At 50.3% G+C, this 21,511-nt stretch overlaps 1 protein-coding gene across 3 annotated transcripts in view; it reads right to left on the reverse strand.

Annotated features, from left to right (window-relative positions):
* ASTN2 (astrotactin 2) overlaps positions 1 to 21,511 on the reverse strand; it is an 881,037-nt gene that overhangs the window by 237,176 nt on the left and 622,350 nt on the right. For all 3 annotated transcript variants that reach the window (XM_077769932.1, XM_077769931.1, XM_077769933.1), the window contains 3 exons: positions 8,610 to 8,734; positions 4,125 to 4,229; positions 866 to 1,045 (listed from right to left, as the gene is read on the reverse strand). In XM_077769932.1, the coding sequence (XP_077626058.1) occupies positions 866 to 1,045; positions 4,125 to 4,229; positions 8,610 to 8,734 (410 nt within the window). The remainder of the gene's footprint in view (positions 1 to 865; positions 1,046 to 4,124; positions 4,230 to 8,609; positions 8,735 to 21,511) is intronic.

The following is a 21,511-nucleotide window of genomic DNA, read 5'->3' on the forward strand; positions in this document are numbered from 1 at the left end:
CATCTGACTTCGGCTCAGGTCATGATCTCACAGTTCGTGGGTTCGAGCCCCACGTCGGGCTCTGTGCTGACTGCCAGCTCAGAGCCTGGAGCCTGTTTTAGAATCTGTGCCTCCCTCTCTCTCTGACCCTCCCCTGCTCATGCTGTCTCTCTTTCTCTCTCTCAGAAATAAAAAAAGAAAAACATTAAAAAAAAAAAAACAAAAAAAAACCTCCTTCCCTTTACTGTGGGAGGCAGACAAGAACAGCTACTTAAGTGCCCATTTCATAGGAAGGGAAAACTGAGATGGGAAGGGAATGAAGTTCCCAAGGTAGAGTGGCAGAGACTGGTCTCCTGCATCTGATCTGGGGAGTTCCAATTCTAGTAAAAGCCGAGGACTGAAGGGAGATAAGATCTGGTGACCCTCCCCGAGAACAGAAGGCCCTCCATGGCAGAGACTTGAAACTGTGCCCTCACACAAAGTGATGGCAGTCAGAGGAGCCGGAGATCTCTTCTTGGCCTCTTCCAAGGAGCCTGGAGGGAAGAAGGTGTCAAGGAGACACCACTCCCATCCCTCCAACTCTTCCCCAACGGCTGTTTCAAGGGGAGAGAGTTAGAAACAAGGAGCTTGCGATAGAAGACGGGAGTTCTGGAGTACGACCACCACCACCTTGTGGCCTCAGAAAATGCCTGAACTGGAAGAATCCTGAGATATCATCATATGGGCCCTCATACCATCCATGGTGCAACTGGAGCCCAGAGAGGGGCAGGGATTGCCTACAGGCACACAGCTTATATACACATGGCAGAGCCAGGATTTAGCTTGTAGGAGCCTCACCTCCACACTCGACCTGGCTGCCAACTTCAGCAAGCACTTGCAGCCTTACCTTTCTGATACTGGAGCCACAGCTGCTGCTGGACCTTCTTGCTGGGGAAGTGGATGATGCAGGTGAGCTCGGAGCCGTAGAGTGCCTCTGCGATATAGTGGGAGCCATAGTGCTGGATGAAGGACAGCAGCTCCTCCCGACTGCTCTCCCTGGTCAGGATCTTGAGGACGTTTGTGAAGCCTGCACAGAGGAGGAGCAGGGGGAGGTGGTCAGATCTGGGAGGACGGTGGCTGGCAAACTATAAGTGGACTTGTGGCCGGGGGCTCTTTCCAGCCTCTGGATTTGCTGTCTTATCCCTCACTACCGCGTCAGCCTGCTGGCTGCACTGGTCCGAACATACCCAACAAAAACTGCCCCCTTGCTCACACGGCAACGGTTGCTCTCTCTGGTGGACACACACCTGAGAGGGAACCAGCAGCGGAGGGAGGCCAAAAGCCTGGTGACCTAGATCACGGGACCTGGAAGTCATGATCAGGAAATCACAGCTGATGTCCGTGCTGAGCAACTAATGTGCGCCAAGCACACCGCTCACTGTTTCACCCACTTTGTCCAACTTAGTTTAGGCCCCAACACTGCAACCCCTGCTGTGTACGTGAGGGAGTCAAAGCTCAGACTATAAATGATTTCCCTGGTCCTCCAGCCAGAGGAGCTAGGATTCCCACCCCCTTCTGCTCTCCCTCCAAAGCATATGCACTTCCCGCTGCACCCAGCCACCCAGGGCTTGAACACTCCAAGGCTGAAGCGCGGGGCTGTGCTGGCCTAGGCTCAGCAGATACTCTGTGTGCTGAGATTTGATCCCTGGCTTAGCTTCCTGGAACACTATTTCCCCCTCTGCCTCTGCCTTTGCCTTCCTAAAACGGTGGTATATTTTCTCTCCTGACATGGCCAAGAGCTTCATTGCTGCCCTACTACTGACCTTAGTCCTGCGCCAAAGAGACCAAAGTCCTCAGTGCCTAGCATGGGGTGTGCACAACAATCACTCAGCAACTGTTGTTCCCCGCCTCTCTCCTTCCCCCGACAGACAGGTCACCAAGCTGTTCTTCCAGGAGCCTTCAGACCTGCCTGGGCTCCTTCCTGCTACCTGATGGCCAGTCCAGTGACCTTACCTGGTATTCCAGGCCCCCAAGGGTGTCTCCCATCACGAGCCACTTATATCAGGCTTTACATCCAGCCAAATCAGCCTTCTGGTTTCTCCTAAATGTGACCTGACATCCCCACCATCCTTTCTGCATGTACACCCCCCTACACACAACACACATACACACCACCGCTCACCTGAAATGGCCTCCCTGCTTCTTCCCCATGTCCTCTCCATGCAAGGAGGCTCTGGAGAGTCACCTCCACCCTCCCAAGGGGGGTTCACACAATCCTGGCCAGGGGCACCTACACTCTGCACCTTCAGCCGGCACCACCTTGAAAGCAGAAGCTAGTCCACTTGTCTCTGATTCTGTACATGCGTCCTTCCCCGCCCCCACCCCACCCTGGTTCAGGGCACAAGTCCTGGGTCACGGCAGAAACGCCAACCATCATTCGTAGAGGAGCAATGGATTCTGTGCCACAGCAAAGTACAATGGAAAAGAGCAAGCAAGCCCTTCTCCAATGTTAAAAACGCGCTGCAGTTTGCCAACATTTGATTTACAAGGGGGTTCTCAGGAGCATCGTTATTGATTAATTAAAGCTGATACACCTTTGTAGATCTAACACAAACATCGCAGTCTCATTCACAAGTGCGGTGCAGGGGTGTGGGTGGCAGGAAAACAGAAACATGCCTCAAAAGAATGGGTGTTTGATTAGGACAACCCCTCTCCATCAATCTGTTAACTCATAATTAATGCAGCGGTGTTAATGATGAGATCCTTTCTCTTAAATAATAAATAACAACACCATGGAGATGACCTGTGGCTCTTCATCCAGGCAGACAAAATCACAATCAAATCCCTGCCCTGCTTCTGTTTGGCCACTTACTAGCTGTGTGACCTTGGGCAAGTTGCTTAACATCTCTGACCCTCACTTTCATTATCTGGGAAAAAAAAAGGGATAAATAATGCCTTCCTTGAAAAACTGATAGAAGTCCTAAGATTACAAAAACAAAAAAAACAAAAAAAACAACAACATTAGAAAGTGCTTAGCCAACGTCAGCAATAATCACTATTTGGACTTCCCAGATGGGAAAGTCCCCTGACTCCTAGGCGAAGAGGGTTCCGTGTTGCTCATGAACAAAGTGATATTGAAAAAGAGAAGAGGAAAAAAAAGAAGGTCCGGCAGTAAGTAGGAGACACAGGGACAACTACTCCTTGGCAGTGTTATCAGTAAGAGCCGAGGTAGAAAACCCCATGTTTCCAGAGTCTTTCATTCCCTCTGAATTTTCCAGATCCCCCCCAACTTTTTAAAATTTCTTTATCAAACAAGAGTGCCAACAGTGTGTTGATTCTCTGTGAGTTACAGAGAATAAAATATAGGATACAGGAAGGAACAGGGCCTACAGTTCTTGGGTCAGGGGAGAAGACACACAAGACTCAGATATGCATCCAGCACGTGCTAGCACTTTAATACAGGTAGTCGCTCACAGGGAATATCTGGAGTTACTCTGAGGGGAATGGAGGATGCAGGGGGGGACCCATGGTATTGCACGATGTGTCCCCCAGGCCAGGAGATCCAGGCAGAGGGAACAGCATGTGCAAGGGCACAGAGGCGTGAAAGAACATGGCACATTTTGAGAACTACAGATTGTGCCTCATCAGCTGAAACACGGGGTTTGTGCAGGCGGAGCATGGGCAGGATATGTGCACGTGTGTTGGAGGGGCATGTGTTATCGCTGGCTAGGAGTTGGACAGGAAAGGGAACCATCTAGGAGACACTGGAGGAGCCGGTGCCCTAGAAGAATTGATAATCCACAAGCCTGACATACATAGAACATAAGTGTGACTCAGATGGTCATTTACGCCCTCTCCTATTCACCCTTCCCCATGCTGCTATGATACCCCTTCCTCCAGGAAGCCTCTCGGACTCCTCAGAACAGACAGCTGCCTCCTCTGGGGCATGGCTGCCTTACTATTGTGTTGAACCAACTGAAATGTAAGGATCTCACTGTCTGTCTGCTTGTTTGTCCACCCTCGCTGTGAGCTCCTTCATGGCAGGGAGGCGTGGCCTCCCTCCTTCAGCATCCCCAGGGCCAGCCCAGAGCCTGGTACCACCTAAGCCCTTGGGCACATGGGCGGAACCGCACCTGGCTCCTGGCTGCCCGGGTGGCGGGCCTCACCTGCCGAGAGGGTGATGGTGCTGAGCTTCACGCGGTACAGGTTGCTTCGGACCCGCCACTGCTGCACCATAGGGTAACCCATGGCCTCGTCATACCTGATGTCTCCTGGGGGACAGAATAAGAAGGTGATGGGAGGTCAGCGTTTAGAGATCACTCACCAAAACCCCCACCCTGCAGCCCTGGGCTCTGTATAACGGCCACTTCTAAACAGGCAGACGCTCAGCCTGAACGTGTGGGCTCTCGTTGGGACCGGCAGCTTTCTGCCTCCAGGCCTCCTCCTTCCTGGCCTCTGACCTCAACCCCAATCCTGCCTTTTCTCTGCCCAGCAGCTTATAAGCAAGCTAAATGCAGATTTATGATTCCACGTAACCCTGCCGGCGACTTGCCATGGGACATTAGACAGCTCAATGCCTCAGTTTCCCCACTGCTAGTATGGACACCTGTGCCGACCTGACTTCACAGAGGCCTCGGGAGATTCTAAGATAACAGAAGTGGAAGTCCTGTAGTGAGCTGGCAATGCTTCACGTGAAGACGTGGGGTCAGCAAACCACGGCCCGTCCTCTGCACATCGCCTACAGCTGCTTTCACAGGATGACAGCTGTCCTGACAGTGTCCCGCACATTCACTGTCTGGCCCTTTTTGCTGGCTGATTCCTGTTGGGACCACTGTTTTCTAATACGGAAACGTGAGGTGTACATATATATCACATAAGACACACATGCACATCCATAAAGGCTCACATTTCAAGTAAGACTGAGCTAAACAAAGTTAAGTGAGATTTTTTAAAAAATCTGCATAATTTCTGGGGCACCTGGGTGGCTCATTTGGTTAAACGACCGACTTCGGCTCAGGCCATGATCTCACAGTTCGTGAGTTCAAGCCCCGCATCAGGGTCTGTGCTGATAGATCAGAGCCTGGAGACTGCTTCGGAATCTGTGTCCCCTTCTCTCTCTGGCCCTCCCTCATTCACATTCTTTCTCTCTCTAAAAATAAATGTTAAAAAAAATTTTAAACCTGTATAATTTCTCAGCACCTTGACTAGACTATATGCATTCTAAACATCTAGGAAGGTCTAGCGCAGGTACTATACTACTGAATGCAGCATTTTGCAAACTTTTTTGACCATGGAATCCCATTTTCATAGAGGGTTCATTGGAACTCATACCCCATAGAATGCATTTTGGGAAACACAGGTAGAGACAAAGAATAAACAAAGACAAAACCAGCACAGTGTTAGCAAATGGTTAACTCTGGATGGGGGGTGTGTGTAAAATATTCTCATCTTCTAATTTATAATCATTTGCATTTTCTAAATTTTCTGCTCTTACCACTGAAAACTCTCTTTTTTTATTATCTGGAAAAAATACATGAAAAAGAAATGCTAGTCACATCAGCAGTTAATATTATTGTTGTTATGTATCCTCTGCAAATGCCAGGCACATTTTCTGTCCTTTTCCCTTGTCCCCTGGTGAGGAGGCACTTAAAGAGATATTTGATACCAAGATTAAAATGAGAATCTCATTGGAACAAATGATTTCTTTCTGGACATTACTGTAGTATTAAAGTTGTCCATTACTGTCAACTTTTTTTTTTTCCCTCCTTAGCCTTTTCAGGAATAACATCATTTTTTTTTCCCGAAGCTTTCATTTTAAAGTAAAATATTCATGATCTCCAAATATATGTCTACAGGAGCAGGGTTGTTTTGTTATAAATATGTCCTCTCTGTTTATCTGCTCTGCCTGTCCTGTCCTTCCTCTGGAGAGGCTGGGAAGAGAAGGAGAATGGCTGGGGGACGAAGGGAAGGCTGTGTTTTGAGTCAGGCAGGAGGAAACCGTCTGCATGGAAGACTAGACACCTGCAGCCGGGTAGCCTCTGCCCCATCTGTCTGCGCTCGTCCTGATTCAGAAGAGGCTTGGAGTGGGGACTGGCGACTGGGGCCCATGCTCAAGACAGGGAGGCAGAGGATTCAAATGCAGGCTGTGGATGCAGTTCATTCACTGGGTGACATGGCGTCCAAAAGAAACAAAATGCCACATCTTTTGATTATCAAGAAACTTAGAAAGCCGTCATCTTTGGTTCTACCTGCATTGCTGGACCTCCCCCATAAGCGGTTATTATCACTCTGCCCTTCACCTGCCTCCATCCCTGGTCCTTCCTGGATCCAGCCTGGAACATAAGCTCCTCCAGTGGCATGCTAGCTTCATGAGGTCAAGGCCATGGTGTTTATTTTTTTTTTTAATGTTTGTTTGTTTATTTACTTAGAGCAAGCTGGGGAGGGGCAGGGCGAGCGGGAGACAAAGAATCGCAAGGAGGTTCCGCGCTGTCAGCACAGAGCCCGATGCAGGGCTCCAGTTCACAAAGCTGGAGATCGTGACCTGACTTGAAACAAGAGTCAGATGCTGAACCCACTGAGCCACCCAGGTGCCCCAAGGCCATGGTCTTTATTGTCTGCACTCTTGCAGAGCCAAGAATAGAGCCTGGCCCATAACAGGCTCTCAACATCATTAGACTGTGCCTAGTCCTTACTCATCCTTGATCTCCATTTTATCCCACTCTATCTTAGATCCCCACCAAGGACAGGGGTAATGAAAAGATGGGCTTTTTCCTGGTAATTATATTTTTTAACTCTAGAAATGTAACAGTTCCCTTATTAGATGCCTCCAAAGATCCTTGTGTCAAAACAAATAATCCTAACAACTTGTACGCTAACACAGAACCACAGTGCACTGAGCATTTTACACCTACGATTTCCAGTACTCACCACAGTGCCGAAGAATGGTTGTTATACCCCATATTTCAGAAGAAACTGAAGCTCAGAGAGAGAAAATACCCAAGGACACACAGACCAATGACAGATGAAGGTCTTTTCTGTTAAAGCACAGCCCGTCCCCATGGACCATGGTGATGTCTGCTTTAAGGGGTGGTGATCTCCCTGTGACTGTGGGTATCCAAGAGGGATCATTACTCGGTGAGGATATTACAGGCCTGATTTCTTCATTGGAGGATTAGACGAGATGCCCCTTACAGTCCCTGTCAGCTCTGAAATCCTATGATCTTATGAAAATCTAAAATTAAGGAAGGCACAGCAGTTTTTAGACAGATTTTACAAAGCAGTTTTCTGTCTGTGATTTCATTTGATCTACATCTGGGCTCTTTTTGAAGTAGGACAGGTCAGGAAGGTGATATAGGATAGCGGATACAGCATCAGCTTTGGAGTCAAGACCCACTGGGCTTAAATCCTGACTCGACTACGGACTAGTCATGTGGCCTTGGACCAGTTAAGTGATTTCTTTCATCAGCTTAAAAGGGGACAATGACCCTTGCAGGGCTACACGGATAAAGACAGGCACAGTGACGGCCCCTGGAGACCTTCAGCACACGGGACTGGGGTCCTCTGTCCTGTCCGTGCCGCTTTACTGGAAAGGCACGTGGAGCTTCCCAGGGCTTGCACGTGGCAGAGGGGCCTAGGAGCCTAAGTTAGACACACTGCATGCAGGGTCTTTCCTTGGGGGACAATTTCCCTCTCGGTGAGATGGGGCAACTGCCGTGAGGATGACCACTCTCTGTGGGCAGTGGTTGAGACCCCAACTACTGTATCACAAAAAAGCAGAACCAGAGCCCTTACATCTCAGGGAAGTCCCTCTGAGAGGGTAGGAGAGGACCTAGGGGAAGATGAGGGGGGGCAGGAGGACATCCTGGGGGGACAGAAGATATAGAGCCCCAGGAGAGCCTGCAAACGAGGGACAGAGGGAAGGGTGGGTGTGCGGAGCCACAGAGCTCAGTGAAAAGGGTAGAAGACCTAGGGCCATGGCTCCTGGTTCTCATCCTGGCAGGTGTGCTATGTGACCTTGGGCTGGTCCCATCGCCTCTCTGAGTCTAGATTCCAAATCTATAGAATGGGGAAAATAATACCCATCCCACAGGATGGCTCAGTGCCCATATTCAAAATCAAGCTGCGTAACAAATGCTTTCAAGTGAGGGAGGCTCCTGGTTGAGAGGTCCAGTGATTTCACTTTCTAACGATTTAAAAATAAACCTAGTGAAATAAGCTAGATGCAGAAAGACAAATACTGCATGATCTCACTTTTATGTAGAATCTAAAAAAGCCAAACTCATAAAAGCAGAGTAGAATGGTTGAGGGTTTAGGGGAAAACGGGGAGTCATCGGCCAAAGGGTACAAAGGTTCAGTTACGTGGGATGAATAAATTCTGCGGCTCTAATGCACAGCCCGGTGACTAGGCTTCACATACCTGAAATCGGCGGAGAGAGTAAATCTGGCCCAGCTCAGTCTGGAGTCTCAGGGAATCCCCCTCGCTCTGTACAGCCTACAGCAGGAGCCTCCCCCTACAAATGGCAGCTCCCTTTTGCACTCTGTCCCTCCTGAAGGGGGGGGGGGGCTGTCTTGGATGTGCTGAGAAGGGACGGGCACCCAGAGATCAGGTGTGCGGTCAGAGCGGTGGGGAGGAGTCCAGCGTGTGCGCTTACCTGTGAGCAGCTGGAGGTCCGGGAGGGGCTCGGAGAGGACCCCCCGACACTGCTCCTCCACCGGCAGTGGGATCACCAACAGCCCGTCGGCCAGCTGAGGGAAGTCCTTGATGAAGTTGTTCTCCCTGTGGAGAGGAGAGGAGAGACCCCGGGAATGAGAACGTGGGGGCTGCTGGGGGCTGCGGGGTAGGAGGGCCGGGCGCTTGTCCAAAGAACTAGTAACCTAGAGTCTCGTGAGTGGGCAGGTGTCTTTGCTGCGGCACCTCTGGCTGCCCGAATCCTGGCTCAGAGCACACGGTGCTCATCACAGGCTCTAGACTCTGGCCGGCGAGGGCTCGAATCCTGGTCCCTCGTCCACTAGATGCACGGTCTTGAGGAAGCTCCTGCTCCACCCAGAACCTCGATTTCCTTGCTACAAAGTGAGATCTCAGGGTAGCTGTAAACACTTAATGGGATAAAGCTGCCAATTGCTTAAGACATCGTCTGATGCTCTACAAACTGTGTACTTGGCTGCTAAACATCCCCTTGCATAAGCAATGACAGTGGTGAGCCAGAATGTGAGGGAACTGAGAATAGCGTGGAGTGCTTAGAACAGGGGCAGGGTTGAGCTGGAGAAAGGGAGCCTGCAAAGAATGGGTGAGTGTGCTCAAGTGGAAGCAGTCCTAAGGCACCTTTTGGATCACAGGCCTCCTTTTACAGATGGGGAAACTGAGGCCTAGAGAAGGGGAGTGACTTGCTCCCAGATTCCCCCTCCACTGCCCACTAATTTGCCCAGGCTCATGCTCCTCCTGCCCTGATTACATCACGTGCCCCTATCCCTTCCCCGCAGGGCCATTGCAGGAAACAGAAGACAGACCTTGGGGTAGACTTGGGGGACTGAACCCTGAACCCTGAACCCTTTAGGGCAAGTGGGGTACCATCAGTGCATCCCACAGGGGCAGCCTTCAATCTTCATGCAACAGACCTGCCTAAAACTGTAACAGCCTGCCAAGCCAGGTGGTGAGCTTCCTGTTCCTGAGAGTGTGCAAGCAGGGAATCAATCTGACAGCCACTTGGCACGGATGGTATTAAAATCCGACATTTGAGGTCCCTTTATATTCAGAAAAGCTCAGAATTTGAGACACTAATCACAATCTGGAGAGGAAGAGGAGAAGGGGGAGGAGAAGAAGAAAGGGGGGAGGATGTTTATCACTTCACTGTGCCCTCTGGAAAGGGCAACTTTGGAATGAAAACCAGGAAGAGGAAAACAAAAATAGGAAATGCCAAAGCAATGCCTTTGAAGCCGGGATCTCTTGAGCCATTCAAAAGCATCCGCACAAACATGGAGGCGGGGGTGGGTCACTTCCTGTCTATACTCCATGTCCCCGCTGCACACCTCACCCTAGGCATCCGTGAAGGCCCCCACATCGATTCATTCATGTAGTGAACACCTCTCCTGTATCCTGAAGCCAGAGGAGTCCAGGGTAAGAGATTTATCCCCATCTTCAACATCATCAGCATCACCTGTATCTTCGTCATCGTCATCTCTTACAATGTTTCAGATCCTTAGAATTTGCTTGAGTCTGGCTAAGCGCTTTACATACATTTTATCACTTAATCTTCACAGCAACCCCACAAGATAGTTACCATTATATTCTTTTTGCAGATGATAAAAAAACGTGGTGCAGAGAGTTAAGAGGTGGTGAGTGCTGGGATTTGAACCCGGGAAAGTAGGCAGCGGGGTCTGGGAGTTTCGGCTGAGCGTAAGTGTGCATGACAGTGAGTTATTAGATCCACATGGGTGCCCTGAGGCATGCTGTTTTGTGTGCCTGAGTGGGTGTACCTCTGTCTGTCTGGGGAGCTATACTTGTTTAAGTCTATGCATGTGCCCGTGACCATGGCTTCCGCCTAGGTGTCTGTGGTTGGCGTAGGGTCTGTTTGCAAGCCTGGGTGTGTGGAACAGCGATGTGCATAGAAAAACAAGACACTTCTGGGGTGATGGGCATGCCCTGAAAGAGGCATGTTAACACTCGCCAGGGTCTGAGGGCCTAAGGTTCCTTCTATCTCCCTTGTGAGGTGACATAGATCTTTCCACAAAGATACGGCCGGGTGGAGGGTGTCCCATGCTCCAGGCAGCTGAGCTCACACTCTGGGTGGAGCCCTGAGCTGGGTCTAGTTCTTCAGAGAGATTGGATTCTCCCCTAGTTCTCTGGATCTTCCCAGCCTAGTGGGGGAGACAACAAATGAGCCATGCGGACCAGTCAGCGGGGCTCAGCGATCAGGGATTCTGGGTGGGCTGGATGCTTCTGGGACCCTTCCCCATGCGACCCAAGCACTTGTTTCAAGCACAGGTGAGGGCATGAGTGACAAGGTGCCAATGGCTCTGAAGACTGGGCTCTGGTTCGGCCCACACCACACTGTAGCTGTTCAACCTGGAGCAAACCACTCAGACTTCAGATTTCCCATCTGTAAAATGAGGGTCAGAAAAGCTGTTCAGTCTGCAATAATGACAATAAGAATAAGGTTTTATTGAGCACCTACCATGCACTAGGCACTGTTCTAGGTACTATACATTCTCACGCTGTAAAGTTGGTGCCATTAGGACCCTCACTTTAGAGGTTGAACAGATGAAGCACAACCCAGTTGGAGATCCCGGGTGGTCCGGCCCCAAAGCTCCCAGTCCTCAGCACTGCTCAGGTGCAGGGCACGGTCAAAGCCAGAAGAGCAGTAGTGCCCACGGGTGCACTGAGCCCAGACAGGCCACAGCTGAGAGGAGCATGCTGCTCATTATGACTTGACCACACCAGGTGCTCTGGTCTCCATGTGACTCCCCAGTCCTCACTGCATCGCCATGAGCTGGGCACTCGCTCAGCCAATGGGGGAGGGTGTAGGTTCTGAGGCCTGCAGTACCTTCCAGGACTTACACAGAGTGCATTTGAGAAGAGGGATCTGAAAGCAAGCTTATGTTTTTTCACTGTACACCCAGGGTCTCCTTCTCTGGCGTTGCTATTAGAGAGAGCCACCCTCTTCACCCCACATCCCTCTGCCTTCTGCATAAGCCAGGCTTCACTCGGTGGGTATGTCTGACCCCACAGGGACGCTGAAAGGCAGGCACAGTGGGCAACCTCAGGATGGCAGAGGGGAGGCGGAGGGAGGCTGGCTCATGATGCTCTGTGTTCCTGGAGGAAGGTGTTCTCCCGGAGCTTCGGGAAAGCAGGAGGGATGTTGAGGAATCACGTGAAAAAGAAGGGGAAGATGCAGGGGTGGGAGGTCACAGGGCAGTGTGAAGGCTGGGAGGGAGGGAGGCAGGGGCAAAGCAGAGGATGGCAAGACCAAGGTCAGTCCCTCAGGAAGGGGCCCCTTTACCTCCAGCGCCTGGGGATGGCCACAGTCCTGTGTGGCCGTTGCCAGCAGAGGGCGCCCAGGGCCTTCGCTTCTGATGAGTTCTCACGGGAGGTTCAAAAACTCAGATGGGAAGAGCAGGCGCCAGCAAAGTTCCCCTGGGCCCCCACCCCCGGAACCTCAGACAGAACCCAGACAGGAGCTTCAGAATCCACCCACCTGCGAAAGGGACACGAGAGGCCGCTGGCAGGGTGCTGGTTAAATTCAGTTGGCAGAAAGCGAATTCTGATTCTCAGAGCTGGTGCATACGTGTGTATAGAAAAAAACTACAAGGCAACTGATCCCAAATAGGAAGACGGGAAAAGAATGAGTAATATTTATCAATCATATTTGTGGATCAACAGCTATGTCCTAAACAGTGTGTGTGCACGTGTGTGTGTGTCTGTGTGTGTCTGTGTGTCTGTGTGATTTTCATGGCATGAGATGTCTAGGAAACAACTATTATTCCCATCTCGTAAATAAAGAAATGGGGACCCGGGGAGGTTAAGGAACCTGTCCAATGGGTCCACAGTGAGGAATCTGTCAGGGGCCAAGACACCTTGTAGCCAATGGGGAGCCTCCCAGCTTAGTGCCTTGCACTCGGTAAACACCTGCCCAATGGATCAATCCAAAGCCCATGCTCTTGATCCCTGGGACAACCTGAGGCCAGTCAGTTCTGCCATTTACCACCAGAGTGGGTGCACTCTCATGTCCATGGATGTGCCTGTATGCACGTGTCTGTGTGTGTACATCAGATGTCCTGTTTCAAACTGTGACAGGGCCACGGTTTCTTTAGACAAACTTCTCCCCCAAAATATCCTTGAAAGGAGTTCAATTTCAGTTGCTATTAAAATAAGTAATCAACTTTTTTTGAGGGAGAGAGAGAGAGAGAGAGAGAGAGAGTGCTGAAGGGGCAAAGGCTCTGCACTCTGCACTGACAGTGCAGGGCTTAACTCACGAACCATGAGGTAATGACCTGGGCAGAAATCAAGAGTTGGTTGCTTAACTGACTAAGCCTTCCAGGCACCTCTGAAAATGATTAACTAATTTTTAAAAATAGCAGATCTTGGGTTCTGGGCACTCAGGAGGGCTCTGGGCGTACGAGGTCACATTTATTCCACATTTACTAGGGTCTGTCATGTTGCAGGGACTGCTCTGCACACCAGGGGCACCAGGGAGGTGCCTCCATTCATGAGGACCAGGAGAGAATGCAAGCTGTGTAGGAAGGTCTAGATGCAGGGTCTCCGCAGTCTAGCCTCAGCCTCCTCCTGCTGCCTCCTGTTTTGACCCCTGCCCTTTTGATCCACTGTCTTCTAGCCGTACTGACTGCCCTTAAGTTCCTCTCACTTCCTACAAAGGGCCCACTGGGGGTTTGCCTTCTCTCCAGAAAGCTCTGGTCCTTGCCCTGTGCACCTGGCCATCACCTGCTTATCATCCAGACTCCACATTACTTACTGCCCAGGACAGTTCTCCTATTACGCTTTCCCATAGTATCTGGCTCTTTCCTTCCATGAAGAGCTTCCCAGCTCTTACCCATAGATGTGCTCCCAGGGACCTTACTTGATACCTACCCTGCCCATTAAACTGTGAGCTCCATGGTTTAATGCACCTCCCCAGTGCAAACTGCATACAAACTGTGTACTCAGTGAACAGTGGATCTGAGAGGTATTGGGGATATAAGTCTAAAATTCCAGCCTGTCCCCATGGAGCTTCAAACCCTCCTGTCTTCCTCTTCCTAACTGCACAGGCACCCTGGTTCCTGTGAAGCTTGGATAGGAGCTGGGGCTTGGGCCCCACTGAGCTGCTGGGGACCAGATGGGCAAAGGCAATCTCTCTGAGCAGGGGTGGGTCAGATCCCCCATTCTGGATGAACACATATGTACGTGTGTGGAGATGCAGGGGATGGGGTGGGGTGAGCGATATTAACAGGAGGCGAGAGGCCCCTTTAAAACCTGCCTCCTCTTCCATGCAACCATCCTGATTTTCCCCAGATGGAATAAAGCCTTCCTATCACTTTTCCCTCATGCATCTTGCTCGTGAATCGATCTCAGAAGTGGCCTGGGCTCTGGCGGTGGAAAAGGCAAGGGCTCAGAAGTCCTGCAGACACAGATCCAATGCTGGCTGTGTGACCTTGGGGAGGTCACTTCCATTTTATGAGAACCTGAGACAGTGCCTACTCCCAGTAGAAGCCCTGTAAGCATGTGCTCGGTCGTGCGCAGAGGTGAGAAGCAGGCCTCTTCCCCCACCATGCCACCTGCATGGGACCTCTAAGTGACACGGCTAGAGAGCACTTCCGTAGAGGATGTACCCTGTCTAGCTTCCCTCCCATCAGCCATGCTGACAAGAACAGCAAGCAGCAGGGGGCTGGGCTCCTCCGCCACCCTCCCCACCCTACCTGAGGTCTTCCCTCCCTCCTGCCCCAATTTAAGAATATACGTGAGTGTTTGGGATACATTAATACACAGCCACCAGCACGCAAGAGCCGATCACCCCTCAGTTCTGGGGAAATTAGCATTTAAATTGAGGCATTTCAGGGAAGTAAATCATCCCAGAACCACAGCCAGCGCTGTCTGCAGCTCTTCCTCAGTGGAAGGAAGGCGAGGAGCCGTGGCCTGCAAGATGTCAAGTCTGCAGGGAGTGGTCCACTGTTCCTGGCTCTCCCCAGGCTGCCCAAGGCCCCCTAAAAGGGAGGCAGTCAACCCCCAGCACCACTGAGGACATCTCACCTGTTTTAGACCATGCCACATCCCTCACCTACAACCAAACTGAGCCTTTCTGCCAAGTGAGAAAGGTGTCTTTGGCTGAGATGTGCTTTCCTGTGAGATCAATGAGCTGGGACACCGGCTCTCATTTTGGCTCTGTTCCTGTCCGTCTAGGGGTCTGGGGAAGCCACTCCCTTCCTCTGGGACAGGGAGGATGAGCAGCTGGTAAAAATACTTGGGTTTCTCTGAAGTCTAGATTGAGATGTGTTGGGCTTGAATCATAGCCATTCTGTAGGTGCTGGAGTCACAGGGACCAGTGTTGTTTAAATCCATGCTGACGTCTGTCCATACCCACCCTCAAACCCTGCTTTTCTTGGGGAGCAGTTAGAAACTTTGTTCTGTGATCTACTTCCTAATTATGGGTCTTTGTTTACATTCTCTGCTCACGTGCTAGACTGAGTCATTCTTACATTCAACCTTTCATTCATTCATTCATCCAACCATTCATTCATTCATTCGAATAGTCTTCATTATTACATACCAGGCCTTGGAAATACAATGACAAAATAGACATTCTCTATCCTCAAGCTCCCACATCCTAGTATGAGACACCTGTGTAAAATGCTTCTAGGTAATTGTGCAAATGTGTGCAAAGTGAATAATGGTTTTGAAGAGGTTGAAGCATTTCTCATTCCCCATAAATCATATTTGTCCATGGCACCCCGCCTGCTCAATCAAAAGCATTCATCCCTTAGGTAGAAGGGCAGATACCATCCAGAGAAGAAAGGGGGTCATGGCTCAGCTTTGCATCTCAAAGATGACTTTGTAGTGTCTTGAGCCAGATAAGAGTTTTGAACGCCAGCCTGTACTAAAAGTGAAGGTCCCCTTATATATCAAAGCCAGGCCTGGTTGACTCAGATCATAATGTCTTATTTTATTTTATTTTTTAAAAATGTTTTTAATGTTTTATTTATTTCTAGGAGAGTGAGAGAGACAGTGTGAACAGGGGAGGGTCAGAGAGAGAGGGAGTGACAGACTCTGAAACAGGCTCCAGGCTCTGAGCTGGCAGTCAGCACAGAGCCCGACGCGGGGCTCGAACCCACGAACCGCGAGATCATGACCCGAGCGAAAGTCGGACGCTTAACCGACTAAGCCACCCAGGTGCCCCCATAGTGTCTTATTTTAATGTATCGATGGTGCAGTCTATGACCTCAGGGGAGTTCCCACCAGACAGGAAAAGGAAGGAGAAAACCCTTCTTTCCGCCATCAGTGCTGGGCTGGATCACTGCGGAGAGAAGCTAGGGGCCAGGAGCTCATACGTGAGGGTAGACAACCTCCTTCCGGCCTTCTGGAAGTCAGCACTGCCTCCTCACCCTCCCCAGCCTCGAGGGCAGTGTCTACAAATGTGTAAGGGTTTGGGGAGAGTCCCAGGGCAGGTGAGCAAGGGCCTGCTGCTTCAGATCAGGAGTTAGTCTGGGGAGCTGGGGAGCCCCTTTATCCAACGAGCCATGGGAGCTCCCCTCAGAAGGAAGCAGTAGGTGAGCAAGAGACTGGCAGAAGTCAGCCTCCAATTCCTGCACCCATGGACACACATAATAAAGCTTACAAGGCTTCCCCGCCATAACCCCTCTCGCGTGGAGGCAGGGATGGGGAAGGGGACCTGAGATTAGAACAAGAGGGCTTCGGAGTGTGGGGACCTCAAGACTTTGGACTCTGGCAGTGCATTCTGACACATAATCTTCCTCAAAAGACTCCCCAAGGCCAGCCATATCCTAATGGATACCAGTGCAAGGGCTCAGAGCCACACTCAGGTAAGAAATCCACACAGTGACTCCAAGCAAGGATCTAGCACACCACGTTTATACCAGAATCCTTCTCCATCGGCACCACCTGCACCCTGAGGCCACGTGGAGGTCGGGGAGACTGCTTGGTGAAGACAGGACAGGGTTGGTTGGGGAAGAGTTCAACTTTGAACAGACTAAGTAGTTCCCCTAAAGAGGCTGTTCTGTATCTTTAATTGGTAATTTGAAATACTTTTTTTGCAATCAGTGAAATGGAAACTGGAGGAAAAGATTTTATCAGCTGTAGAAAATTAAGAAGACTACGACAGTGTTTTGTATAACTGAGTTGTAGTGGGAAAAATGTTGATACAGTTTAAGATTCGCAGAGGGGAGGTTCAGAGAACAAGGGAGTACAGAGGAGGGCAAGGTGGGAAGGCTGCCTGGAGAAGGTGAGCCTTGACTGATTGGGAGGGGTCATCCAGGGAAAGAGCAAAGAATGAAAATGGGGTCTGGGGAGAAAGAATAGCATGTGCAGAAGTCCAAAGTGTGGTGTGTACGTGTTTGTGTGTGTGTGTGTGCGTGCGCACACGTGCGTGCAACAGAGAGAAAGAGAGAGAGAGAGAGAGCAAGAGAGAAAGCAAGAGAGATAGAGAGAATGGATAAACACTCACATGACACATTCTGACATTCTGGAATTTGAAAGAAGCCAAGATTCAAGATGTAAAAGCATTAAGTAAAAAGCAAAGATGGGCTGGAGAGAGGCAGGTAGACAGATCAGTTTTTACGAGTCTTGCGAGTGAGGCTAAGAAATGAGGGTTTTATTCTTTTTTTGTATATTTTTGTGGGGGGCCAGAGAGAGAAGGAGACACAGAATCAGAAGCAGGCTCCAGGCTCTGGGCTGTCAGCACAGAGCCTGACATGGAGCTTGAACTCACGGACTGTGAGATCATGACCTGAGCTGAAGTCAGATGCTTAACCGACTGAGCCCCCAGGCACCCCAGGAATGTGCGCTTTATTCTGAGGGCAAGATGACCCACTGCGGGGTAGGTTTTCAGAAGGAGAGCAGCACTGTCTGATCGGAGCTCTAGGAAGATAGCCTGGACACAGGCCGGAGGGCGAGCTGACAAAGAACAAGGCTGGAGGGAGGGAGGCAGTTACGGGGTTTGCAGCACCCCAGGCAGGCACGGTGGAGGCGCCTATGACAGAATGTGGAGAAGATGCACAGCTTTGAGAGACACGCGACAAGTGGGACCTGCTGTTCCCTGTCACTAGCTGTATGCGGTGGGAGCGGAAGAAGGCATGAGACGTGTCGGCAGTGCTGACTCTGGGGCCCACCTCCACTTTCAGCTAAGCACCAGAGGCCCCCAGAAACCCCTGTTCTCGCCTGCTTTGGCCAGAGAGCAGACCAGTGGTCTTGGCCCATTGGGAAGCTCTTGCCTTCTTCCTGTCCCCTCCTGCTGGCAGCGCATCTCAGCCCAAGCACTACGTGTGAGGTTCACAGGAAGACTGCCAGATCTCAGCAAAACCCCCAGCATTTTGTGCAAGCCCAGCCACCTCCAGAGGGAGGTGTCTCTAGGAGCCATCTCCTTCTTGGCGGGATGCAGTTCACGACCCCTACCCTCTGGGCTGTTCCACGGGTCATGGGCACAGAGTTGGTTCACTGGCTCTGCAGTGGTCCCTGCGTATGGGGCCATTCTTATCTCAGCTGATGCTCGGCACAATGATGAGACAGGAGTCAAAGGCAAGATGAAGAAGTGGCTCATTTACTGGATCTTGGGTTGGAGAGACCAGAACAGGCTACACATCCATATTTTTGATTTCCAGCCCAGAGCTACTTCCTCTCACATGTTTTGGAGGGTTCCTAAGAAAGGCCACGCTACCTGCCCAACCCCCTCGGACCCTCTGCTCCTTAAAAGCAGAGGTGCATTTGATTCTCCTTTGTAACCTCCTCTGAGCCCACCTGGGAGTTTCCCAGACAGACTTGATGTGTCGTCTTCTCTAGAAGGCATCCCTGAGCCCCAGAGATGTATAGTTGTTCTTTGCATGCCAGTCTCCCATTCAAGGCTCCCTACTTCTCAGTTGCAGGGATCTGTCTGGGCAATTGCCCTCTGAATCTTCCTCACCTACACACCCTGGTTCCGGGGTCTGTTACAGACACAGCACACAGCTGTCGTGCTTGTGCTCAGGCCACCACCCCCTCTCCCAAGGTCTGTCGAAACAGCCTGTTAACAATACACTCTGCATTCAGCCTTGTTAACCACCCCCTTGCCAGAATGATTTTGTAAAATGATGGTTCTAACTTAGAGGTATCACAGGCCCCATGTATTAGTGTATTAGTGTTCTGTTGCTGCTGTAACCAAGCTCCACCAATACAGTGGCTTAAACCAACATACACTTAGTATATTTTTTTTGTAGGTCAGATGCCGGACATAGGTTTCTGGGCTTCAGGCAAGGTGTCTGCATGGCTGCATGCTTTCTGGAAGTTCCAACAGTAGGAACCATTCCAGCTTTTTGAGACTGCCCACATTCCTTGGTCCCGGGCCCCCTCCACCACCGTCAAAACTAGCCACGGCAAGTCAAGTCCTTCTGGAATCACATCCTTCTGGCCTCTTCTGTTACTTCCCATTGCCATTTTAAGGAATCTTGGGATTATATGACACCCACCTGGAAAATCCAGGCAATAATCTCTTTATTTCCATCTGTACCTTTAATCACCCTTTGCCATGTAAGGTAATTTATTCACAGCGTCTGGGCATTAAAACATGGACATCTGGAAGGCATTATTCTGCCTACTACACTCCATTTCTGCTCCCCCCTCCCACCAGGAGAGCTTTGCTGATGCCTCTGTCTTCACTTGGGGGCTTGATGCCCCTTCTCTGGGTTTCCACAGCGCCCATCCTTCCCCTGTCCTAGTATTTTCTCACTGGTCTGTTAATCTTAATCACACACCGTCTCCCTTGCTGGACGAAGGGCACTTTAAGGAAAGGACTATGTCTTTCTTACTCACTGCTGTACATCTAGCCTTGACACAGTGGCTGAAACACATTCTAGAGGCTCAAGTGATTATTCAGTGAATGAATGAATGAATGAGTGAAAGGGTGAATGCTCCTAGCTGCATGGAAATGTGGCAGAGACCACCCATCCAGCTGTATTACTCCAAACTCCTCCTACCCTTCCCTCCCTACATATCTCGTATCAGAATGACAAGCATCATTTTTAAACTAATATCTATTGATTCCTTGCAATGTGCTAGCAATTATTCTAAGGGATCTGCAGACCTCTTGTTTCACACAGCAACCCTGGGAGGTAAGCACTCTTATTCTATTTGTTTTAAATAAGGGAATAGAAGAATAAAGAGATTAATAAGTGCAAGGGACTAGTAAGCTAGACTTGGAATGATTCAACTCCATGTTCTTAAAAACTATGCAAAAATAGGCTAGTAATGTTTAATCTTGCCCCAAAAAGAAATGCTGAAACGTGCAAGCTGACTCACTGAAAATACCAGGGTTGGGTGAATGTACCAGATGGATGCCCACACTGGTAACAGTATGCTTTTTATTGAATGTGTGTCATGTGTTAGGTCCTCGGCAGGATTTGTTCCTAACTTTTTTTCCCCCATAGACTAAATGTTAGTGTCCCACCCCCCAAATCCATATGTTGAGACCTAATCCCAATGTGAAGTTATTGGGAGGTGGGGCATTTGGGAAGTGATTAGCTTGTGAGGGTGGGCCCCTCATGAATGGGGTTAGTGCCTTTATAAGACAGACCCCAGAGAGCTCCTAGTCGCCTCCACCAAGTGAGGAAAGGTAGCATCTAAGAGCTAGGAAACAGATGCTCAGCAGACACTGAATCTGCCATTGCCTTGATCTTGGACTTCTCAGCCTCCAGAACTTGCAGAAATAAAACATTCTGTTGGTTCTGCCATGTAGTTGATGGTATTTTGTTAGAGCAGCCCAATGGACCAAGACACTTCTAACATCTCGCGGAGTCATTATTATTATCTTGAGTGCTGGAGGCGAGGAAACTGGGCCTCAGTGAGGTGAGGGTCACTTTCCTAGGCTCACACTCCACTCCGGCACCCACTTCTCCAACCGTGTTCACACGGTCTTTCCCCTGCCTTGCCCTCATGCGTACAAAGGTGTGCATGAATACACACACACACACACACACACACACACACACAGTGAAGTCTGGCTTACACATTGTACATGCCTTCCCTCTCTAAATGCAAAACCACTTCTACCAGCGGCACCAGACTCACTTAAGCATTCCAGGCATGGCTGCTTCTAACTCCTGCCCTGGTAATTGCAATCCCTGAAATTGAAAGAAATTGCAGGCTAGAGAAACATTATCTTCTCTTCGGCCCCTTCGCCCTCCATCTCCACAGCACCAGGACTCCTCATGGTGTCCTAACCCTGGGAGCAGGCCAGATTGCTGTCCCGGGGGCCTCTGGAGCCCTGTCCTGAACTTCCCCCCTCCATTTCTCAAGGGAAGGAATCAAAGACCCTGATATCCGGCATCCAGGTTCAGAGCTGGGGTGGCGAAAGTTCGACATCACTAGGCCCGATGTCTGCATTTTTTTCCTGACCGAACACTGTCGTTATCTCTGCTTTTCAGATGCTATAATGAGATCTGAAGAGGAGCATTAGCCTTGCTAGATCCTCCAGACAGAGATGTGGACCTAAACACAAATCTGCAGGGACTGATGAAGAAGCCCCTGGTCCTAGGTGGCACCTGAGTCTCTGAGAGGGGGGAACCACTCAGCCTAGATCCCCATCTGCAAGCACGGCCCACACTGCACGCTGAGATTTACCCCTCCGTCCCAGAAGGGTCTAGCCGCCTATGTTATCACAGCCAAAGGCAGAAGCCGCTATCCCTGTGCATTTAAAAACATTTCCATTATAATTAGGATTTCATATTCCAGTGTTCGGGGCATTCTCTATTCTCAGGGCACCGCAACCCCCACACACCTCCATTCATGTGTGTCTCAAGGGTCTAGCTTAACAGCAGACACAGAATAGGTACACTAAAGCACTTGCTGAATGAGTCCCAACTGTTG

Source organism: Crocuta crocuta, unplaced genomic scaffold, assembly GCF_008692635.1.
Source record: "Crocuta crocuta isolate KB4526 unplaced genomic scaffold, BGI_CrCroc_1.0 scaffold95, whole genome shotgun sequence".
NCBI classification, from domain to species: Eukaryota; Metazoa; Chordata; class Mammalia; order Carnivora; family Hyaenidae; genus Crocuta; species Crocuta crocuta.